At 36.0% G+C, this 24,304-nt stretch overlaps 1 protein-coding gene across 4 annotated transcripts; it reads right to left on the reverse strand.

Moving 5' to 3' along the window:
• On the reverse strand, positions 1–23,650 carry arhgef18a (rho/rac guanine nucleotide exchange factor (GEF) 18a). Of its 4 annotated transcripts, none has more exons than XM_048164104.1 (20): positions 23,517–23,650; positions 14,439–14,574; positions 13,150–13,230; positions 12,901–13,041; positions 12,560–12,810; positions 10,923–11,045; positions 10,685–10,802; positions 9,024–9,278; positions 8,686–8,762; positions 8,417–8,595; positions 6,266–6,327; positions 5,980–6,165; positions 5,631–5,777; positions 5,492–5,532; positions 5,340–5,405; positions 3,426–3,473; positions 2,803–3,279; positions 2,361–2,619; positions 2,160–2,261; positions 1–1,049 (listed from the first exon to the last, which is right to left on the reverse strand). In XM_048164104.1, the coding sequence occupies exons 3-20, from the start codon at positions 13,220–13,222 to the stop codon at positions 892–894; spliced, it is 2,763 nt and encodes a 920-aa protein (XP_048020061.1). In that variant the 5' UTR covers positions 13,223–13,230; positions 14,439–14,574; positions 23,517–23,650; the 3' UTR covers positions 1–891. The 4 variants fall into 4 exon arrangements, with proteins under 4 accessions (XP_048020061.1, XP_048020062.1, XP_048020059.1 ...); XM_048164105.1 differs by lacking the exon at positions 23,517–23,650 and adding an exon at positions 21,862–22,057 and having other exon boundaries at positions 13,150–13,227; XM_048164102.1 differs by lacking the exon at positions 23,517–23,650 and adding an exon at positions 21,862–22,057.
• Between the last annotated feature and the right edge of the window lie 654 nt (positions 23,651–24,304).

Consider the following 24,304-nt stretch of genomic DNA (forward strand, 5'->3'; position numbering starts at 1 on the left):
TTTATGTTTGTTCATTTTACTGAGCAAATGGCAAGCACTTAAAAGTGCAACAGTTTTTCTTAGTGCAGAGTAAATACAGCTTTTTGTCCTCACAATTTACAATGTACGGTTTCTAATTAAGACAGTCTGTATTTTCTCAGAATAAAATCAAAATAATAATCCAGCTACATACACTATAAATGAATGACAAAAAAACTAAAAAGAAATAAGGAGTGGTACCTCTGATATCCAGTAGTGAAGAGCATATACCCCAGTCAAAAAGAAAAACAAGTATTTTTTTTCTAAAAAAAAAAAAAACCCACTAAAATATTTGCTCAAATATAACATTATTTTCCAGTTGACAGAAGCAAAACTATGTAAAAGACCCTTTCATCTGTACAAAAACAGGAGAAAATGAAAAAGGAAATTTACACTTTAAACCAAAACTGTCTTCCACATATTAAATAGGTCTACACTTTTTTAAAATGTCACAGCTGAGAAACTCGACTCCTATAAAGAGTCCAGGAAGAACACTAAGACTTTGTAGTGTAACGCTTGTGGGGCCAAACACCTCTGAAATAAAATCACAATAAATAACTAAAAACAGCTATTTACAGGAATGACAAATCATTAAGACAAAGACCACTGTGTAATGTGGAACTGAACAGGAAACAAGAGATTGTTTAGTTAATGTAAGAGGCCTAAAACTCTGAGAAGTACTGCCAGGAATGATTCTTCCTAAAGTGTTTTTTCACTAACCCTGTGAATTTTTTTTTTTTTTCCAATCAAAGGTAAAAATCAGAGTAAAAACAGAAATCATAATTGCATGATTTCATTTCTTTGAAAAATGCATTTGCAGGTCATGTTTGAGAAAAAAACCCATGTTGTAGTCCTGCAGATCACACAGAGTCATTAAAAGAAGTAAATGTCTTCTGCAGCTGCATTGTCTTTGGGTTTATGTTGTCCTGAATGGGTACTGTGGGAGTTATGATTGTTATTGTGCTTCCTGCTGCCATTTCCTGAATGAGAGGGTGCGGAGCTGGATAACCTCTCTGGAAGCATGAACGTATCTGCAGAAACACCACAGAAATGGGTTTACTAATGCAGAAACACAAGGATGAGTGGTTGAACCGACTAAAACAATGCTGCATTCACCCAAAACTGAAAACGATCCCATGATTTACTCACCCTCAAGCCATCCTAGATGTATATGACTATCTTCTTTCAGACGAACACAATCGGAGATATATTTAAAAATATCCTGGCTCTTCCAAGCTTTATAATGGTAGTGAATCAGGGGGGAGATTTTTGCATCCGTCCATTATAAAAGTAATCCATACGACTCCAGGGGGTTAATAAAGGCCTTCTGAAGCGAAGGCTTATATAATATCCATATTTAAAACTTTATTAAATATAATAATTGTCTTCCTGTATGCATCAATTTGCGGCAAAAGAATAACCTCTGACCTGACACGTGACGTATTGATGAACGCGGAAGCTCAGAGGATAAAGCAAAACAAAACAAAACACCGGTCGTGAATTAGAAGTCTAAAACGAGAAATATCAGAGGATTTCGACATAAGAGAAGAGGAGCTTGAGTTTGTTGCCAAGCCATGCTTGTTTGAACCGCAAGAGACGTCTAAACTTACGATACTCCTACATCCTGCGTCATACTCGTGACACAAGTCGACGTGTGCAGTATGTGTATGGTTGTTTGGCGGAAGCTAGTTATTTTAGTTTATAAAGTTTTAAATATGGACATTGTTCTTACAAAAACCAATCGCTTCACTTCAGAAGGCCTTTATTAACCCTCTGGAGTCATATGGATTACTTTTATGATGGATGGATGTGCCATTCACTGCCATTATAAAGCTTGGAAGAGCCAGGATATTTTTTTTTATAAATCTAGGATGGCTTGAGGGTGAGTAAATCATGGGATAATTTTCATTTTTGGGTGAACTGTCCCTTTAAGTAACATGATACACAGTGTACAAAGAAGTGTTAGAATATGAGGTTAAAAGGATGTAATTAAAAAAAATAAATGAAAAAAAATCAGTGGTTTTGGAGTAAAAATATCCTTAAAACAAAGAGAATGTAAACATTTTAATAACCAGAAACACTATCCAATCCTGTAATAGAAAGAAGCTCTCATGAGGTGAGACAGAATAAAGAAGTGTCACCTGGACGGAGTTGGTGAGGACTGTTGGATCTCACGGCTCTTAAACTGCCTCCTTCCTTTCCTGCAACTTTGATGGGAAGTAATTGAGACACCTCTATGCCAGCTAAAAGTGAGACAAGATGTTCAAGTTGAATTAAAATCACCTAAAACGTACTGATACCTCTTTACCACAGCCCAGAAACTGATGTGATGGAGGTCATACCTGCGCTGTTGGTGCGCTGATGGGAGTTCCTGTGCTTGCTGTGCTTCTCCTTGCCTTTCGGTTGGGCGGCCAGCTTGGTGGGGATCTTCTGTTGGACAGAGCCGGCTTTGTGGGATTGGTTGGTGGTACTAATGAGGTGGATGGGCACTTCTGCTTTAACAGGAAGGTTAATGATGCTCTCCCTGCGTGGCGGTACCAGAGGAGGCCTCTCTTCAAAGCCGGGAGTAACCACGTTCAATATGGGGTAGGGTGGAGGTAACTAGAGAGGAAGGCACGTTTATGCATGTCACTTTTTCTGACTTACAATGGCACATATATTCAAAAACTTCAAAAAAAAAAATAGTATTGGCCAGAAAAACTGCTTAGTCTGAAATGCATGCATTGTTATGTGCACTAATGTGTAGTATCTCTGACATAAATACAATACAATTATTGCCCTAACCTGTATCTGTTCATTCTCCAAGGGAAAGGTTGCAGTGTTGGGTACGTTCTCATTCTTCTCATACTTCTTATACTTCTTCTGCAACTGATCCACCTTTTCTTTCTCCTTCTGCAAATTACGCATAGAGTCTCGGAGCCGTTCCAGATCCTCCTGGTACTCCATTCTGCCCCTGGCCAGTTCCTGTTTATCTTCCGTAAGCTTTTCTTCCAGTTTGCTGCATTCCAGTTCTCTCTCGCTCAGCTCCTTCTCCCTGACCTCTGCCTGCACCCTCTGCCTTTCTCTTTCCTGCTCCCACTGCACCTGCTCCTGTCGGTGCTGATTCCGGAGCCGCTGGAAGTTGACCAGCTCCTCACGCTGCTTTTCCAGGTTCCGATGCTTTTCCTTCTCCAGGAGAGTGTTGCCCCGGGGGCGGGACATCAGCTCCTCAATAGTGGCGCGCTGCAACTCGATGTGGCTCTCTTGCTGCTGGACGACGGACTGAGGAAGGAAGGGAACGAATCAAAGATTAATTTGTGCCGATCTGGATTTACACAGATGAATCTTATATTTAAAAATATCATATGCAACTGTTAATGAATAATTGGATCATTACGAGTGAACTGCACATTTTGAGTTTGGATTACCTGAAGGCTGTAAAGTTTCTGAGACAATCTATTTGCAATGTCATAAAGCTGTGGAGATAAAAACAGATTATGATCAATAATAGTTACACATGTTTAAAGTAAGTGAACTACACAATTGAATATTAGAATATTACACACTATAGTTGCTTCTGTTAGGTGTGTGCACACATTGTCATAATAAAAATGCAAACTTAATCCTAATCCTAACAGTATGAAAATATGAAAGAAGTGTTTTTTTCATATCATGTAACATAAAAACTTAATATAATACTTGATATGAAAAGTAAATAATTGCACAAAAAAAGAAAAAACATTATTCAACTTTACGTAATTGCCTTTTCCGGAAAAGAAAAACAGGTTTTCTAGGGCTAATCAATGTAAATATTGTAAATAAAAAATATTTAATGTCATTTACTATATTATTATTGATGCATAACGGCCATTTTTGCAGAAATGTGCTCATAGATTTGATTAGAATTAGGGATACACCAAAACAGAAAATTCTGGATGCACTTGGCTGAAAACTGAAACTGGTTTTTAAAAATGATTTATTTATTATTTTAAATGATCTTTTTTGTATAATTGTATTAATATTAGACTTAATGAAATTCGGTAATTTTAAATGATACTGAATTTAAAGGGGACCTATAATGCCCCTTTCACAAGATGTAATATAAGTCTCTGGTGTCTCCAGAATGTGTCTGTGAAGTTTCAGCTCAAAATCCCCCACAGATCATTTATTACAGCTTGTCAAATTTGCCCCTATTTGGGTGTGAGCAAAAACATGCTGTTTTTGTGTGTGTCCCTTTAAATGCAAATGAGCTGCTGCACCCCGCCCACTTTCCAGAAGAGGGCGGAGCTTTAACAGCTCAACAACAACAAAGCTGGAGAATCTCACGCAGCCAAAATGAGGATTGTCAGTAACGGTGTTCAGTCTTACATTGTTCAAACCGGAGTCGACACTGATGGAGAGACTCAGGAAGAAGTTACAACTTTAGAATGAAACTGGACGTTTCTGAACGGTTAGTGGATGAATGTATGTATTTGCTGTGGAGTTGATTCAACTCATCCACTAGCATGTGCCGTCATGTTCATCTTTTGTGCAAATCCAGTGTTGAATTGACCCTCGTTTGTGAAGCAGTCCGGCGTAAAATGACGGCATGTCAACAACACTCTACTACAACAACTCTTCCTCTTCTCTAAAGCAGCCCAACATGGCCTCACCCCCTTTGTTGTGTGTTCTCGGGGGCAGGGTTTATGTAAATTTTAGGGTTTGTGATGTCACTAACCCAGGAAGAAGCTTGTTGTAGTCCCTACCAGCCGTTTGTTGTAGTCCTTAAACGGAGAATTCTTTAAAAGCAAAGATCTCCCTTTGCATTGATCTTTGAGCGTCGTAGCTTTGCAGATGTTGTTTATGCTCAAACAGCAACATTACACACTAACTAAAGTTAAAAGAGCAAAATCATAATCAACCACCAATTTGTAATTCTCACTTTGTGCTCATAGATTTGATTAGAATCACTTTTATTTTTTGACCAATTATCCAAGTAATGTATAGCTCTAACAAAGCTATTATTATCAGAGCATGTGAGCAGAGCATAGACATTTCATGTCCACGCATTATAAGAGCAGACTTTGCTTTTCCGATGAGTTTGAGCAGCACATGAGTGGAGCTTTCGCATGGGCCGTGAGCAACCGTGAGCTGTGAGCATGTGCACAGAAGGGAATATTGAGCAGAGCGTCACACTGAGAAAATGTGGCATACGCATATGGTGCTCGCAGACTTCTCTCTTTGGAAATGAATGACTTTCAGTCATTTATCAGAGTGAGTGTATAGGCTGAAGCTTTCAATCATCAGAAGTTGAGTAAAAGTGGTTTCTTTACGCCAAACACACACAGAATATTAAATCTCACCTCTGCTTTAGGGAAGAAGACCGACAGATATGCACTCCAGCTCTGTAGAGTCATCTCCTCATCTGCCTAATGGGTCAAAAGCAAAAACATACATTGGTTTATATCAGTACCACTCCAAAAAATAACAAGCGTGATACTGTAGTGTAGCTCACCGACAGCTCCAGGTCCTCATTGGAATAACTCTCAATACCACCTACAAACAAGCAGTCCATCAGTCATTGGCAATGAATATGTAAATAGTACAATAATGTCATGAAATGAAGTAGATATTTTACAGAAAGCTTCTCTTACTTCCAGGTAGCATGCAAGTTTCACTCTCAAAGCCTCTGAAAGCATCAGGTCTCTTGGGAAGTGGCACCAGATCCATCCCTTCACCAGGAGGAGGAGGAGGAGTTTGGCTGTACTCACATGTTACCAGCAAGTTTTGTAAATTCTCCACTGAAGAAAGATTGAAAAATAGATTGCAATCCATCATGCTGTACAGCAGCCCCTAAGTGGGCTTATCACATTTATAAAGTAAAATAAAAAGGTAACAGAAGCCTACACCCTATTCTACAGAGCTGTACTTATATATACGATAAGATGTCAATCCTGAACATAAACATGAATTCCCCTTCCTGCTGTGCAGTGTAAGTCTCACCATCTTTCAGGGCTCCAGCGAGGAGTTGCTCCCCCTGCAGGGGCTCTGATACATTCCCACGCAGCAGATGGCGCTCACTTGGAGAGATGTCAGTAACACCTGTCACATAGGCTGTAATGTTGGTGAATAACTTCAGCTTTTCTGTGAGGTTCTGCTCTATCATGGCATCATGAATGTAAAGCCTCCCTATTTGGAAAACACCATTGAACAAGAAAAGCCAATATGTTAAACGTGACAGGAAGAAAGAATGAAATCACAGATTGTGATGCAGAAATGTGCATGTTACTTTGAAAGTCCTGGATCTTCTCAGAGAGCTCTTCTGGCTCCTCTTCCTCATCTTCTGGACAGCTGAAACATAATCAGATTAATAATGTTAGAAAGAAATCCCAGATATATTACTTGAAATGGACTATTCTGAACTATTTTTTTAACAAATCTCAAGCGGAAAAAAGTAAAATGTCTATACATCCGGTTTAATGGACCACTATTTTGGCACTTTTCCACTGCGTGGTACGACTCGGCTCGCTTTAATTTGGCTTGGTTTGCTTTTCCACTGCAGTTTAGTACCGTTTCAAAGTGGGTGGGATTATAGACTTATCGTTATAGTTCTACAAATTTAAGGTTGATATCTCAAAAATTGAGTTTCCAGTAAATTTTGTTTGGGCGCAGTACCAAACTTTTCCACTGGATACCATACAGACTGCATTAGTGACCACATAAGGACTTTTCCATTTCCATAAACCTATGGTTTGGTTTGAGTGACCTAAACCATTTATTTTCATAATGTTCATACAATTTATGAAACTGACATCCTATTCAGAAGTATTATGGGCAGAATGGCAGCATTTGGTCTGAATTCAACCTTTAACAAACAATTTTTCATTTTCATTCCTATTTCAAACTAAATGTCTGAACATGCCTTATGAGTCAGAAAATATAGTTGCGAATTAATAAATTACTGTTCCCCTGTCATTTGTAAGCTTTCAAATGATATATAGGTTTGTCAATATTATTTTAGGTTTATACTAAGATATTATTGTTTTAAAGGGTTAGTTCACCCCAAAATTAAAATAATGTCATTAATTTCTCACCCTCATGTCGTTCTACACCCGTAAGATCTTCGTTCATCTTCAGAACACAAATTAAGATATTTTTGATAAATCCGATGGCTCAGTGAGGCTTTCATTGTCAGAAAGATAATTAACACTTTCAATGCCCAGAACGGCACTCAAAACATATCCAAACAGTTCATGTGACTACAGTGGTTCAACCTTAATGTTATGAAGTGACGAGAATACTTTTTGTGCGCCAAAAAAACAAAATAACGACTTTTCAACACTATCTAGTGATTGCCAATTTCAAAACATTGCTTTTAATCTTGTTTCGATTCAGTGATTCGGATATCTGCTGAAATCATGTGACTTTGGTGCTCTGAATCACTGATTCGAAACAAAAGATTGTGTTTTGAGAGCAGTGTTTTGAAACCGCCCATCACTAGATATTGGTGAAAAGTCGCTATTTTGTATTTTTGCCGCACAAAAATTCTCGTCGCTTTATAATATTAAGGTTGAACCACTGTAGTCACATGATCTGTTTTAAATATGTCTTTAGTAGCTTTCTGGATCTTGAGAAGTTCGGTGACATTGCTGTCTATGCAGGCCTCACTGAGCCATCAAATTTCATCAAAAATATCTTAATTTGTGTTCTGAAGATGAACGAAGGTCTTATGGGTGTGGAACGATATGAAGGTGAGCAATTAATTCACCCTCATTATTTTCATTTTTGGGTGAACTAACCCTTTAAGTTTATAATGGCAAACGTCCAGCTAGAGGGACGGTGACAGTTAAGGGGTTAAAGAGAGCCATACCGAGCCGTACCATTCATAGGCTTTCTCTGCAAATTGCCATTTTTACCAAACCAGAAACATTTTTTCCACTTTTACCGCTCTTCATATTTAGCTCATAATCGCCCTCAAGAATAACGAGTAGTGAATAATTTACTTTTTTTTTTTTTTTTTTTCATTGCAATACTACAGTTCAAAAGTTTATGGTCAGTAAGATTTTTATTTTAAAGCAATTAATTATTTTATTCAGCAAGGACTCATTAAATTGATCAAAAGTGACAGTAAAGTAATTTATAATTGTATAAAAGAATTCTACTTTAAATAAATTCTTTGGAATTTCCTATTCATCAAAGAATCCTGAAAAAGTTTCCCAAAAAATATTAAACAGCACAATTGTTTTCATCATTGATAATAAGAAGAAATGTTTCTTGGAAGCAATGTTATGGTAATTTCACAATATTACTGTTTTTACTGTATATTTGAACAAATAAATGCAGCCTTGGTGAGAATAAGAGACTTATTTAAAAAATATTACAACAATTACTATTATTATTAACAAACTTTTGAATGGAAAAAAAAGTTTATGAAACCTACAGTTCCACGGCCTTCCAGATTTTGTCTCTCCAGGTGTTGCGCTCCTCTCCGGAGGAGGTGTGAAACTCGTACATCTCTGGAGTGTCCGAGGAGGCGGAGATCAGAAACATGGTCTTCTCGTTATGAGCCGCTTCACGCACAATGAGCTTCAGCAGTGAAATCACTGCAGGCTTACCGTCCTACAGGTGAAAAGAACATCCTGGCGTTTAATGATAACGGCAACTGTATACTATACATAAAGAAAATGCAAATGATTACATTCTGCTCACCAGAGAGGCAAAGGTAAGTCTCTGATCTTTCTCCAGTAACAGCAGCAAAACATCTGACAACAGCAAGACTAGGACATCTAAAGGCATATGAGAGAACCACTGTAGTCACATGAACTGTTTTAATGATGTCTTTACTACTTTTCTGGACCTCAAAAGGTGCATTGACATTGGTGCCTATGTGTGCTTCAGAAACCCTCCGATTTCATCAAAAATATCTTAATTTGTGTTCCGAAGATGAACGAAGGTCTTAGGGGTTTGGGACAACATGAGGGTGAGTAATTAATTCATTTTCAGGTGAAATAACCCTTTAATAGATGTGTCACTGGTACAATGATCACCTTTGCTTTTGTTAGAAGTTAACCTCCAGTTAAGCATGCCCTCGTGAAGCAGCATCCTTTTGCCCTGTAGCATGTCCTCTCTGCGAAACACTCGCCCGTGGGTCATCTTGACCTGGGACTTGGGCTCCAGCTTACTGCTCAAGTCCTTTAGCCTTGACGCCTTCTCAAACTCATCCACGTGAGTATTCACTTGTGATATGGTGTCTTTCAGCAAGTCCAGACCTCGTACTAAGCATTTGTGCTCCTCTGAGTCAACTGTCAAAAGGATGAAAAATAAAGCAAATCATACAACCTCAATGAAGGTGAATTATGGACATACGTGCATATATTGTGTCTGATTAGACACAGTATGCTCAATTTAAACTGCGTTTCTGCAAACACTGTTTAATCTGCCATGCTAAAGAGATATTAAAAGCTTAACTTTGATGTTCTTGCACTTAAAGGGTTAGTTCACCCAAAAATGAAAATTCCGTTATTAATTATTCACTCTCATGTCTTTCCACACCCGTAAGTCCTTCGTTCATCTTCTGAACACAAATTAAGATATTTTTGATGAAATCCGATGGCTCAGTGAGGCCTCCACTGACAGCAAGACAATTAACACTTTCAATGCCCAGGAAGATACTAAAGACATATTTAAAACAGTTCATGTGACTACAGTGGTTCAATGTTAATGTTATAAAGCGACGAGAACACCTTTGTTGAATAAAGTCGTTATTTCGTTTTTTTGACACACAAAAAGTATTCTCGTTGCTTCATAACATTAAGGTATATGTCTTTAGTAGCCTTCTGGGCATCTGAAAGTGTTAATTATCTTGCTGTCAACGCAGGCCTCACTGAGCCATTGGATTTCATCAAAAATATCTTAATTTGTGTTCTGAAGATGAACGAAGGTCTTACGGGTGTGGAACGACATGAGGGTGAGTCATTAATGACAAAATTTTCATTTTTGGGTGAACTAACCCTTTAAGTGCATGCATCCTGCCACTTTTTACATTATAAAAACTACACAGCTGTACCTTGTTTCTGTAATAGAGCCAAACTATGACTAAACTATACAATTATTTAAGCATTCATATATATATATATATATATATATATATATATATATATATATATATATATATATATATATATATATATATATATATATATATATATATATATATATATATATATATATATATATATATATATACACACTACTGTTAAAAAATGTTTTTTTTTTTTTTTCTATTCATCAAAGAACCTTGAAAAATGTTTTTAAACATTAAGAAATGTTTCTTGAGCACAAACTCAGCATATTAGAATGATTTCTGAAGGATCATGTGACACTGGAGTAATCATTGCTGAAAATTCAGTTTTGCCATCACAGGAATAAATTATATTTTAAAATATATTAAAATAGAAAATTGCTATTTTAAATTCTAATAACATTTCACATAACTGTTTCTTCTGTATTTTGGATCAAATAAACACAGCCCTGGTGAGCATAAGAGATTTCTGTAAAGAACAATAATAAAAAAAAATTAAAAATCCGACCCCAAACTTTTCAACAGAAGAGTATAGTATAACATTTTAATGCCCTACTTTTTGAGTTACATTCAAAGAACAAAAACACTGAAACAACAGAAACTCGGTTCAGAAAAAAAAAAACCTACCTTCAGTGTATTTAATGACACGTTCAAACAGAACTGGATATTTTGTGATGCGCTGCGTTATAAGGAGAATAATCTCTGGGATTCCTAATCTCCGTATAATGGACAACTGACATATTTTCTGAGGACAGAAAAGTGTGTTGTGATCAGATCAAATGAGTCACTTTTTTTAAATAAAAGAATATTATAAAACTCTATTTCAAGTCCTTTTAAAACTTGACGACGAAAGGTCAGGTCTTACTCGTATTAAAGCCTGGAACTTCTTGTTTTGCATCATGTCTTTGTAGAAGTTGACTGCATCGGTGTGGTGACTGCAGAACACTCCATAGCAGTACTGCATTCTGTCCCTAATTTCACCTGAGAACTACAACACAAACAAACATGCAGATCAGAGAGCACCAAAGATTTTCATAACTACACTAGAAGTTAATAGAGAAATATTTAGGATATTTACAAATGTTTAAACTCTGTTAAGATGACAAAATATGAACACTGGTTCATTTAAAGAAGTCTTACACTCACAATATGCTGCTTTTATTTGATTAAAAAAATAAATAATAATATAATAAAAACACAAACTTGTGAAATATTACAATTTAAAATAACTGTTTTCTATTTTTTATATTTTAACGGTAGTAAAAATATGTGAAAATTTTTCCCAGAACTAAATTCACTTTTCTTGGCCACTTGCTATAAAATGACTTAACTCGTGTCTAAGTAATTTTAGTGTCTTAGCAAAGTAGTTCATCACATTAACTATGTTTCACTAAGTGTCAAAATACTAATATATATATATATATATATATATATATATATATATATATATATATATATATATATATATATATATATATATATATATAAAAAGTTAAAGCTAAACAATCAATCTTTGGCTTAATCGTAAAAAGATGGCGATCTCGATTCAAACACCCATGCGACCTTTATTAATGATTAATGACAACAATTCGCCTTTGTCTATTAAACCTTTGACAAAATCATACCGGAACATTTAAATCTGTGTTCGTGCTGCCGCTGATCCAGAGAGAGAGTGGTTTCGAACCACACAGTAGTTATTTCTCCGTTACAAAAATACAAATTATCACAGAAGTACTGAGATAAAAGTTTAAATTTAGCATATAAACACTGATGTCTACAAAAGCGATCAAAACAGAGCAAACCAACTTTTGAAACTAACTTGTTGCTTCAAATAACAGTTGTATCAATTACATCTTATGTCACTAATTGGCGACAAGTGACTGTTAAAAATGTATTTGTCATTGAATCATTCATTCAAAAGATGTGTTCAAAAACACTGATTCATCCAGTAAAGAAACAAATATTTATTAATGATTCATTGAATTCATTCCAAACCCTTATTTAAATAATTCATTCAAATTAATTAAACATTTTTCCAGCAATTACCATTTTGTCAGAACCTCTAGTAAATTACATGTTATTTTGTTTAGTTTTACATTCAGAATCGTGATCTCTATTTGAAACCAAAAAAGTCTCATTGTATCCAGAATCGTGCAGCTCTAGTATGATACATTTAAAACAAATGCTACCTGGTTTGATACTTTGCTATACATTAAATACATCTTGAATAGCCAATACTTTTTGGGGCAACCTAATTTAACGATGAAACAATAAATCCATTCATTTCAGGAAGCACCTGCTGCTTAGCTCAGCTCTGGGGAATGTAGATCATATAAAGGACACTAGCTATAACTGACAGTTCGGTGATCCACAGCATGCACCTAGAGAAACTGGTCATTGTCGTATAGCTAACTATTAATCCTCAAGTCTAATCTTTAAGACATATGCAGTATCTGTCAGGGCATCTATGCACATCCTATAGCAGATATATGATAAAGATACCTGTGCGATAAGGATGTCTCCAATACTGTGGATGCAGTAATTTTGGGTACTGCCTGCCTCCATGGAGTTGACTCTTCGCTGTTTAAGGCGGTCAAGGAAAAGCTGGTGCACCTGGAGCAGGTTTTCCACCTGTGGAAAGAGTCTTTCTAGTCGCATCTCATCCATTTGCAGGTTCTCACGTAGTTCTCGCACGTATACACCCAAAACCAGCTTAAGCGTCCGCACGTGATTTATTTCTGTCTGAATCAGCTCTGTTATAAAAACAATAACAGCTCAAATTAAATTTCTACAACAAGACAAAAAAAAAAAAACTTAACAAAACAAGTGATCACACCCCTTACCATGTATTACGTCCTGTCTTTTAATGGCCTCTTTGGAATAGTTTTTTAAATACTCCTGGTCAACAGCTAAACTCCAGGTGGGAGCCTCAAAATCCCGAGCATCTGCTTCCAGATCTTCACGCAGCGCATTATAACGCCCATCTGTGTAGAAAAAGAGTAAATATACTCTTCCTTAACGTCAACAAACAAGACCTGTGATGTCGACATGTTTACATGGCTACAGTAACTAAAAAAGGTTAAATGGCCAACCGTCAATATTGATGGAATCAGCATTTGAGTCTTCTGCCACGGGCTTGGCTCTCACATAATCAGTTTCTTCCATCTTACCTTCTGGGAAAAAAAAAACAATAACAACAACAACCAGAAAACAGTCAAAAAACACAGTTAGACACTCAGTTTTGTCTGAAAAAAAGTATTAAAGATGAAGCAAGTCATTTTTGTGCCACAAAATGCAATCAAAAAACAAACAAACAAAAAAACAGGCTTCTTAGGCCCTGTCCACACGAACACAGGTATTTTCAAAACCGCAGCTTTTTCTATGCGGATTGTCCATTAATCCACACGCAAACGCAGTATCCGGTCACTAAAACTCCAGCCAGGGTGAAGATTTTTAGTAGTGATGCACCGATATGAAAATTTTGTCCGATATGGATAACTCTTTATATTTGAAAGCGATAACCGATATATTGGCCGATAAATCTAAATTCAAATTTTTATATAATTTTTGAGAGCCTGATTACAAAAATGAAAGTCTCGCCATTAAAAGCCACACAATTATAATTTTATGTAGCCTACATGTCAGATTTGTGCTGCACATGTTGCACTTAACAGTATTTTTCTTTTTGATTTTAATCATATTTCAAGCATAACCATCATGGTGAACAGTGCGCATCTGAAGTGTCTCAGCTGAAGAAAATATATCATTATTTATCGGCTTTAAAATATATCGGCCAAATTTTCTTATCGATAACATTGAAAAATGAACACATATCGGCCGGTACTGATATTGCGAGCGATATATCGTGCATCCCTAATTTTTAGAAACTCTGGTTGCAGTGTTGTCGTGTAGATGTTGAAACTGCAGATTTTGGCTTCTGACGTCGGAAACGTTCTTCTTCCAGGCTTCTGATTGGCTTCATAGTGTGTTTTCACATTTTCATGTGGACGCGATTTTTTTTTAAAACAAAGGAGGAAAAACACTAGGCCTTAAACATGACATTGACCAGGTTGATCAGCAGGATTCAACAGTTCAAAAGTTTTTTTTGTGTGTGTGTTTATGAAAAGAGTCTCTTATTCTCACCAAGGCTGCATTTATTTGTTCATTAATTGGTTTAATCTGTAGCTGAGTCATGACACGCAAACACTTAAATCCTCAAATATTCTAATTATACCTCCCTTTCTAACTGATAAATCATATATATTTAATTATAATTAAATTATATATACAGTTTGAGCGGGAATAAAGTTTTCTTTGGCTGTGAGAAAAGTACTTTTGTAGCAGCTGTTACAGTTCCTGTCCAGAATGCCAGAGCACTGACCTGTGGCTGTAGTGATAACCAGTGGAGGTCAAAGGCTGGAGGATGCAGGTTTATCTGCGCTGTGAGAGGGTCATGCCTGCCTGGTCAGTCACGGAGCAGATACAACCAAACGCAGGATGAATAGTCTCTGTCAGACCTGAGCACAAAAGCAGAAAGTTAGCTTTGGATCTGTTATTTAAATGAATATTCTGGATCAAATACAAATTTAGATGCAACATCATAGTTTTCCTGGTATTCTTACAGATACAATGTGAAGTTACTGGGCTTCCAAGAATTCCAAGAATGTGTACATGACAAGATTCGCTCTGGCTAAACTTCTGATGAACTGTTTTGGTTTGACTCCAGCACACACTGCGGTGGAGGACTGATCAAGGACAGTCATGAACTGATAAGATGATAAATGACAAACTGACAATGTAATAAAATGTATTTATTGAATGTAGTGTAAGTTGCTTTGGGTAAAAGCACAGAGACTACTAAACAAACAAGAGAAGGGGAAAACAAGATAATGAAACAAATCTGTTTCTTCTTCTCTTGGTTTGCCACATTCCTAAGCTCTTGTCAAAGATTAAAGAGCAGAAGATACATGACTTTACAGTAAACAGGCTTAATTTTTTTGATCTTTATTTTTGGACTGTAGTTTTTTACTGGGGCAAAACATTTTTTCTGAGACATGTAATGTTTTTTTCCAGTTTCCGGTGTGTATGACTGTGAAGCACAAAATGTACACAAACCCACCAGCCAAATTTACACATTAATTTTTATATAATCATATATATGTATAATTAATTACACACGTCCTTTCAAATGTTTGGGGTCAGTAGTGAAGATATTTACAATGTTACAAAAAAATTATATTTCAAATAAATGCTGTTCTTTTGAACTTTCTATACATCAAGAGCCCATTTTTTTACTGGGTTATTAATGTTTTAATTAAATATTATTAATACTAAAGAGGATGTCTAATTATTTGAATTCATAAAACTTTAACAATTTAATAATTTAACATTTAAAAAAATAAAAATAAAATACATATTTTGAATCCACATTTTGAAGCAAAAATAAAATGCACCCATCCATAATGAAAGTAATCCATACGACTCCAGGGGGTTAATAAAGCCCTTCTGAAGTGAAGCGATACGTTTTTGTAAGAAAAATATCACTTAACTAACTATAATAACTAGCTTCCGACAGATGGCAGTACACCTTGATTTGTGGTAGAAGAGCAACCTCTGACGCATGACGTGATGTCGAACGCGAAAGTGCACAAAATAGAGCAAAACAAAACACCGGTCACGAATTACAAGTCTAAAACGATAATTTTTAAAGAGAAATGTTGGAGGATTTTGATATAAGAGAAGAGGAGCTTGAGTTTCGCTTCACTTCAGAAGACCTTTATTAACCCCCCAGAGCCATGTGGAGTATGTTTATGATGGATGGATGAACTTTCTTGATCTTCATAGTCACGTTTAGATCCCAACTGATTTCTGAGTCTGCCTTATCTCAAATCTGATGAAGCATCTATACTATGGTTTGATAAAAATAGCAAAATCTAAAACAGACAGAGAGTTCAGCTCATGTATGTTTCGGTCAATGAATACGCATTCTGGCTTCCCAATACGTTACAACAGCGATGATCAAAAAGCGTGGACAAAGCAGTCGCTCTTTGTAAACTTGGTTCACTGCGTGTGCCGTATGCTCAAATATGAGCAGTCATTCATGGGTGTTGATAGTGCACGAGCGCAGGTGAGACATGAACAGCATCATGCCATCTGTGTTTAAACTAAAATCATTTAAGCCTTGCTAATTTAAACAATCATGAGCAAGATGCAAAAGATCGTGCATTATGTCTTAAAGGGAAAGAAGCCTAATATTCCTGCTGTCTGTGTTTTTTAATGTTAATCAAACAACAAATGACAAAGAAATCACTCACTGCTCTTGACTGAACAGCTTTTGTAACTTCAATAATGATTAATCTTTACTTAAAGGATTAGTCCATCCTTTCAAATAAAAATTTTCCTGATAATTTACTCACCCCCATGTCATCCAAGATGTTCATGTCTTTCTTTCTTCAGTCGAAAAGAAATTAAGGTTTTTGATGAAAACATTCAAGGATTATTCTCCTTATAGTGGACTTCAATGGGCACCAGACGGTTGAAGGTCAAAATTGCAGTTTCAGTGCAGCATCAAAGAGCTTTAAATGATACCAGACGAGGAATAAGAGTCTTATCTAGCGAAACGATCGGTCATTTTCTAAAAAAACGTAAATGTATATGCTTTATATAAACAAATGATCGCCTTCCAAGTGGTTCCACCAAAATCACACTTTCATATTCTTCAAAAAGCTTACGCTGTATATCCTACGCCTTCCCTATTCTACTTACGGAACAAACGCAGCGCCAGTTCCATTTTTTCCATAAGTAGAACAGGGAAGGCGTAGGACATACAGCCTAAGCTTTTTGAAGAATACGAAAGAACGATTTTGGCGGAAGCACTTGGAAGGCAATCATTTGATTTAAAGCATATACATTTACATTTTTTTTCCGAAAATGACTGATCGTTTCGCTAGATAAGACCCTTATTAAATCCCTTATTAGGACCCAGTTGTCCTGTTTTCCCTGAACATAGCACATACCGAAACCGTGACCCTAAAACCATGATAAAAACCAAACCATCAGTAATTTGAATCATTGCACCCCTATAATATATACAAAGAATATCGGCCAAAATATATCGATATCTGACTTTTTTTTTTACTTCCTTTACTTACTTTATTATAAACCTATAGTCCCGTTCACTGCCATTATAAAGCTCGAATGCGAAAATGTATTACTATAACTCCGAAAGAAAGAAGAAAGTCATATACACCTAGGATGGCTTAAGGGTGAGTAAAGCTTGGGCTAATTTTCACTTTAAAGTGAACTAATCCTTTAAATAGAACAGAAACTCTGAACCAGATCTAAAACTATAGACTTTCACTGTATAAAAAAAACAAAACAAAAAAACAGATACATTCTTCAAATATCTTCATTTGTGTTCCACAGAATGAACTAAAGTCAGTCATACAGGTTTGGATTGACTTGAGAGAGGTTAAATGACGAAAGAATTTACAATTTTATGAGAACTACCTTATAATTTTAGTTGTCAATCATCAAATTAAGTTGTGACAGGAGACACGGTTTTAAAAATCACCCCAAATTTATGAATTTGAAATGGCTACAGTTGTACAGCACTCATCTGTTACAATGGCAAACTGCTCAAGAAAGGCAGGATACACCTCATGAGCACACTAACAATGCCTAATAGCACTCAAACAATGTGTGTGCTGCTATTCAAACAGTACATTCATTCATAAACACTAGCATGTGTAAAGTGCATGAAGGCGAAATAAAAGACAGGCAAACAAGAAGAGCAAACCTGCCCACAAACACATGACTGGTGCTCCATTAAGAGGAGGAGGAGGATACTGACTAGGATGCACATTTCATACCCAAATTCAGGTTAAATGCTCTTCAAACTGCCGGGAGACCAAGAAAGATCATTACATGAGCTGAGGCGCACTTAAATAATACTCAGACCTCATTGCAGTTTCCTGCAGGTGTTTTCACTAATGCACTATTCTAGCTGATTGACAGCTTCTGCTCCTCCCCTGAATCATCCACTGGATGGAGATGAATATAACCAAATGAAACGAGGCTAAGGTTTACTCTTATTTGTCAAACAAGAAAAGCAGGCTTCTCCAGTCTGCAGATGAAACAACAAACGCCCTCCTTCCTTTACAAAGAGCATAAGACACATGAAATTTGACACTTCCACCATCTTGGTTTATTTTATAAACGGAAAACGACATTCTGAAGTAAAACACTAATCGAGGGAGGGCACTGGCTGCATTAATATTAACTGGCTCGCTCTGGTTTTCATGGTGTGATAATAGATTCAGCAGCTGCAAAATGTGAGAATTTCTTGTTTACACATGCTGTAACTGATTTACCAGTTCTGTTACTGTGTGAAAAATGCCTGGCTATGACCATGAAGCCAACCTCCCCCTCTCACACATCAACAGGCCAGATAAAATACAGAAAGCCTCCCTGTTTCTCAGAAAAAAACAGATAAGCTACAGATTACACATGACCTTAAAAGATGCTGACCTTTACTGCAAGTCTAAGACAAGGTTTTGTGAGATTCTAGTTTGCCTCGGCTGAATTTGGTGGGCTCTTGAACGGAGTAAAGGAACTGACTGACCGAGTAGCAGAAAGTTATTGAATATGAGTTTATTTTGAAAACTGTAGGTTTATTGAGCTGTAACTTTTATTCCTTTAGGCTAACAAGTACCTATTTATAGGTTACAGGACTTAATATCTAATTTATTCCTTTTAATCGTCAACTAGACACCATTACTTAAAGGGTTAGTTCACCCAAAAATTCCCTCATGTCGTTCCACACCCGTAAGACCTTTGTTCATCTTCAGAACACAAATTAAGATATTTTTGATGAAATCCAATGGCTCAGTGAGGCCTGCATTGACAGCAAGATAATTAACACTTTCATTGCCCAGAAAGCTACTAAAGACGTATTTAAAACAGTTCATGTGACTACAGTGGTTCAACCTTATTGTTATGAAGCGACGAGAATACTTTTTGTGCGCCAAAAAAACAAAATAACGACTTTTCAACAATATCTAGTGATGGGCGATTTCAAAACACTGCTTCATGAAGCTTTACGAATCTGTTGTTTCGAATCAGTGGTTTGGAGCGTGTATCAAACTGCTGAAGTCACGCCCCCCAGTGGTGAACTATTGAAATTTCGAAACACATATGAAGTAACGAAGCCTCATTTACTGAAATCACGTGACTTTGGCAGTTTGATACACGCTCAGAACCACTGATTCAAAACAAAAGATTCGTAAAGCTTCATGAAGCAGTGTTTTGAAATCGCCCATCACTGGATATTGTTGAATAAAGTTGTTGTTTTGTTTTTATGGCACACAAAAAGTAATCTTGTCGCTTTATAATATTAAGGTTGAACCAGTGCAGTGGTTAATTTGTGTTCTGAAGATGAACAAAGGTCTTACGGGTGTGGAACGACATGAGGGTGAATAATTAATGACAGAATTTTTGGGAGAACTAACCCTTTAAGTGATGGGTCATATTAATTCAGTCACAAGCACTTGTTCTTTACTAGAACTTCTTTCTTCTATCCTAATAGTAGTTAGTATCTGTTCCTGATTTACTAGTAATTTTTTAGGTATACTGTTACTTATTTATGAGACACTAGTATCACTTTAAAAAAAATAATAATAATTTTGTCATGTGTAATGACTAGTCAGACACAGGGTTATTATAGTTAACTAAAACCATAAAAAAAAAAAAAAAAAAAAAAAAAGCACAAAAAATTATTTTTGTTACTCTTTGTAACCCTTAAAGACAGACAGCTGCCCATGGCTAAAAATAACATCTCATTTTCATTTAGTTTAACGATGCACTAAAATAGCTAAAACTAAAATACAGTTAATAATAAAAACTAGAGACACTTAAAAAAAAAAAAACCTAAACCCAGAATATTATATATTACACTAATTTAGAATATTAATTATATAAAAACTATATTGAAAAATTTTTTAGAATAAAAACTAAATTGATGTACTTATATATATATATATATATATATATATATATATACATACACACACATATATACATTATATATATACACATACATATATACATATGTGTGTGTGTGTGTGTGTGTGTGTGTGTGTGTGTGTATGTATGTATATATATATATATATATATATATATATATATATATATATATAGTACATCAATGGTTACTAAAATAACTAACTCAGAATGACTACTTTATAATTAATTTAAATGTCCCAATCAGTTTACAAAAAGTGATTTTTTATACATAGAAAGCACATTAAATGCAAGTAAATCATCTACTTTTAAGGTTTCAAAAAGTTTTGGCAGAATAAAAAGTCAAAATGTTCCATTGTTCTATTTATATTTATGTAAAATTGAAACATACTTATTCTGACCTGTATGTATTAAAATATATAAAAGAATATGTGAGCATACTAATTTTTTTTGCATTTTAAATGAGCAAAAAAAAACAAAAAATCTTGCTGACAAATGTAAAAAACCTAGGATAGTGGCAAAGTTTAAATATGTAAAATTACAAGTAATTAGGCTAGTCTTTAATATGGCATAAATAGATTTTTTGTTATAAATATTCCTGACAAGATTGTTACACTGAATGACATTTTAGTGGGTGTCTTCTGTAAATCATGGTAAAAATGTATATTATTTAATTTTTGCTCAGAAAAAAAAACTAATTAAACAGAACTCATTCTAATCTGATGTATTGAAAAAACAATAACAACAACAACAACAATTCAAAGCTGTATTACACTTATTGTTTTGATGCTTGAAAACCCTATATTGACTACCAGGAAAATCTAAATATTTACTAGAAGTAACTAATTGAATGGTTTCAAGTATCTAAAGTACTAAATGTACAAGTAATTTGAATAGGTTCCAGGAACAGACTGAATACATACTAGTCGGAAATGAATAGTTGACATCCGAACCAAAGATTCCCATGGAAAAAAATGGCATAAATTTGCCATTTGTTGATGTTGCATTAACAAACAGTTAATGTGTCACAACCCTGACACAGTATTACAAACGAATTATTACCAGGAGGTAACGAATAAAGGACTAGTGAATAATAGAACTGATGTGTTATTAGTGAAACTAATTCTAGTCACTACTGGATTAAGTACAAGTATCTAGAAGACTGATTATCTTACAAACACAAATTCCCAGGACCACAAACCCAGCTTTTCCACAGATCTGACACTGGTGAAACTTGTGTCATGAGTAAATGAGGCATTAATCAATCAAGAGAGACAGAATTCAAGGAATGTGAGTTAATGGCCGAACAGATAAACCATCCTTCATTGTCATCATGACACCAGAGGACAAGTGTAAACACAGCAATCAACCGATCAGAAAACATGTAGTTTCCATTGGCCACATCTACTCGCCACAATAAACGTGTCATTGTCTGATGTAAAGAAAGAAAAAGAAAAAGTTGTGGTTATTTCAGCAAAGACGCCATTATTAATCCTAAAGTGAAATCACAGCGAAACTCGTCCTGCTGCTGATATACGTCACACTCCTCTCAAGAACAGCCGCGACGACGAATGAATGATAGGGCACGAAAAACTCTCAAAGTAGCACTTAAAAGACGTCATATATCTCTAAATAAGGTCAAAAAGACGATTTAGCAACGAGAATACAAGTTCTGTAAACTATAAAACACAACGCCAACGAAATAACACGAGGCCTCGATGACAAACTTTAAACACAAAGAGGCTCGCGCAAACTTCAGCTAACGTACAAAAGTTTCTACTTACCGTTTTTTAAAGAAACATCACATCAATTTCTTAGTCTCTTTTTTTCGGGACAGTTTCTTTTCTTTCCTATATTGTCTTATTTTTTCGACACAGTATCTTTTCTTAAGCATCCGCCTCACCGGTAACAACAAGTGCAGCACACACACACACACGCGCGCACGCACGGGAACGATGGTGGAGCGCGCGCGCACGTGCACGCACACTTCAGCGCTGCTTTCCTTGAGGGATGATGGGAAGTTCGGGAACAGCAGCACACCTCCTTTCCTTCACACCAATGTTATTGTATTGTATTATAACTGAAATACTATTATAGTGTTTATTAACATTTTTGAATTTATTTCGTTCATTTTAGTTTTAAAGGTTTAGTAATTTTGTTGTGTTTTTAATTAATTTTTATTCGCTTATTTTTAATGTCTATAGCTTTTATTTATTTTAGTTTAGGTTATTTTAGTACAGTTCACTTTCAAATAAAATTTTCCTGATAATTTACTCACCCCCATGTCATCCAAGATGTTCATGTCTTTCTTTCTTCAGTCGAAAAGAAATGAAGGTTTTTGATGAAAACATTCCAGGATTATTCTCCTTATAGTGGACTTCAATGGACTCCAAACGGTTGAAGGTCAAAATTACAGTTTCAGTGCAGCTTCAAAGAGCTTTAAACGATACCAGACGAGGAATAAGAGTCTTATCTAGTGAAACCATCGGCCATTTTTTAAAAAAAGTAAATGTATATGCTTTATATAAACAAATGATTGCCTTGCATGTGCTTTCCATATTCTTCAAAAAGCTTACACTGTATGTCTTAATTTGTGTTTATAAAGCATGTACAGTTGTATTTTTTTTGAAAGTGACCGATCATTTTGCTAGATAAGACCCTTATTCCTCGTCTGGTATCCTTTAAAGCCCTTTGAAGCTCGAATCATGATTCGGATCACGTGTCAAACCGCCAAACTGCTGAAATCACGCTCCGAACCGCTGATTCGATAAGCTGATTCATTACGCTCTGAAGCTTCCTGAATCAGTGTTTTGAAATCGGCCATCATTAAATAAGTCGTTATTTTGTTTTCTTTTTGGCGCACCAAAAATATTCTCGTCGCTTCATAATATTAATATTGAACCACTGTACTCACACGAACTGATTTAAATATGTTTTTAGTACATTAATGGATCTTGAGAGAGGAAATGTCATTGCTCCCTATGCAGGCCTCACTGAGCCATCGGATTTCAACAAAAATATCTTAATTTGCGTTCCGAAGATTAAAAAAGGTGAGTAATAAATTACAGAATTTTCAGTTTTGGGTGAACTAACCCTTTAACATTGATGTGATCAAATTATTACAGTTACAGATCAGGAGGCTGGTGTTCAGTAGTGATTTCCCCTGTTGCTCATTTATAATTGGTCAAACCGATATTGCTACAACATCTTGATTTTCTTTGTTTTCTTCACACATCACATCTCATATTTCATCTAATGCATAAGTGAGGTCAAGTAGGTCAAGAAGAAAGGTCACGAAAATCTCAAATAGTAGGTAAAAGAGCTCCCACTTAGTTCTGCTTGAATGACTTGGAACTTTGCATTCCATTTTTGAATGAAAATGGAACTTTGCATACTATATTATGGCACAATGACATCATAGACACTGCATTCCACATACCCAAATAGGCCTACTGCGGTGCGGTCACTGGTCAGACCGCTCACATCTCCTCTTGATAGTTGCGCAGCTGTCAAGTTAGCAATGGTTGCAAGAAAAAGCGCCTCAGTTCCGAGTGTTCCTGTGAAGACGTCAACCCTCTACCTGAAATCCGCCTTCTCTTGGCATTATCTTGGCGCCTGGGACAGGCCGGATAGTGGGGAAGAGGAGATTGAAGCATGGCAGACAGACGTGAGGTCGGCTGGGGAAATGTCCCTCCACCACGGCGAAAACTCATCCGTCTCCCTCTCATGGACCGACGACGACTACTGGATGTCGTGGGACTTGTGGGACGAAGTAATAGACTGGGATGAAGAGGAGAGGCCAGCCCCAAGAACTCGGGAGCTGAGGAGCTCGATCCCCCATCCTGCCAGGCGCAGAAATGTACGGAGACACAATACTGTGGAGAATCCCGTATAAAACGTCAAGGAGCCCTATAGAAGGTCCTGGCGGACAGGGGGGTGGGGGTAAATTAATATAAATAATAAAATGTTAAATATATACTGTGTTAAGTGTGAAAAGATCAACTTTTTCTTCCTTTTACTGAAGGAATGTGTTTCCAATCTTCACAGAGATGACATTCAGGTAGGTAATGAAGCTTTAGCACTTTTTGAAGAGCTTTGCTCTTACAGAAAAAAAAAAAAAAAAAAAAAAAAAAAAAAAAAAAAATATATATATATATATTTATATTATTTATCACTGTGGGCTTTTGACCGAAAGAACAATCCCAAGTAGGCTGACTTAAAGTCCCC

The sequence above is a fragment of the Megalobrama amblycephala genome, linkage group LG17 (genome assembly GCF_018812025.1).
Source record: "Megalobrama amblycephala isolate DHTTF-2021 linkage group LG17, ASM1881202v1, whole genome shotgun sequence".
NCBI classification, from domain to species: Eukaryota; Metazoa; Chordata; class Actinopteri; order Cypriniformes; family Xenocyprididae; genus Megalobrama; species Megalobrama amblycephala.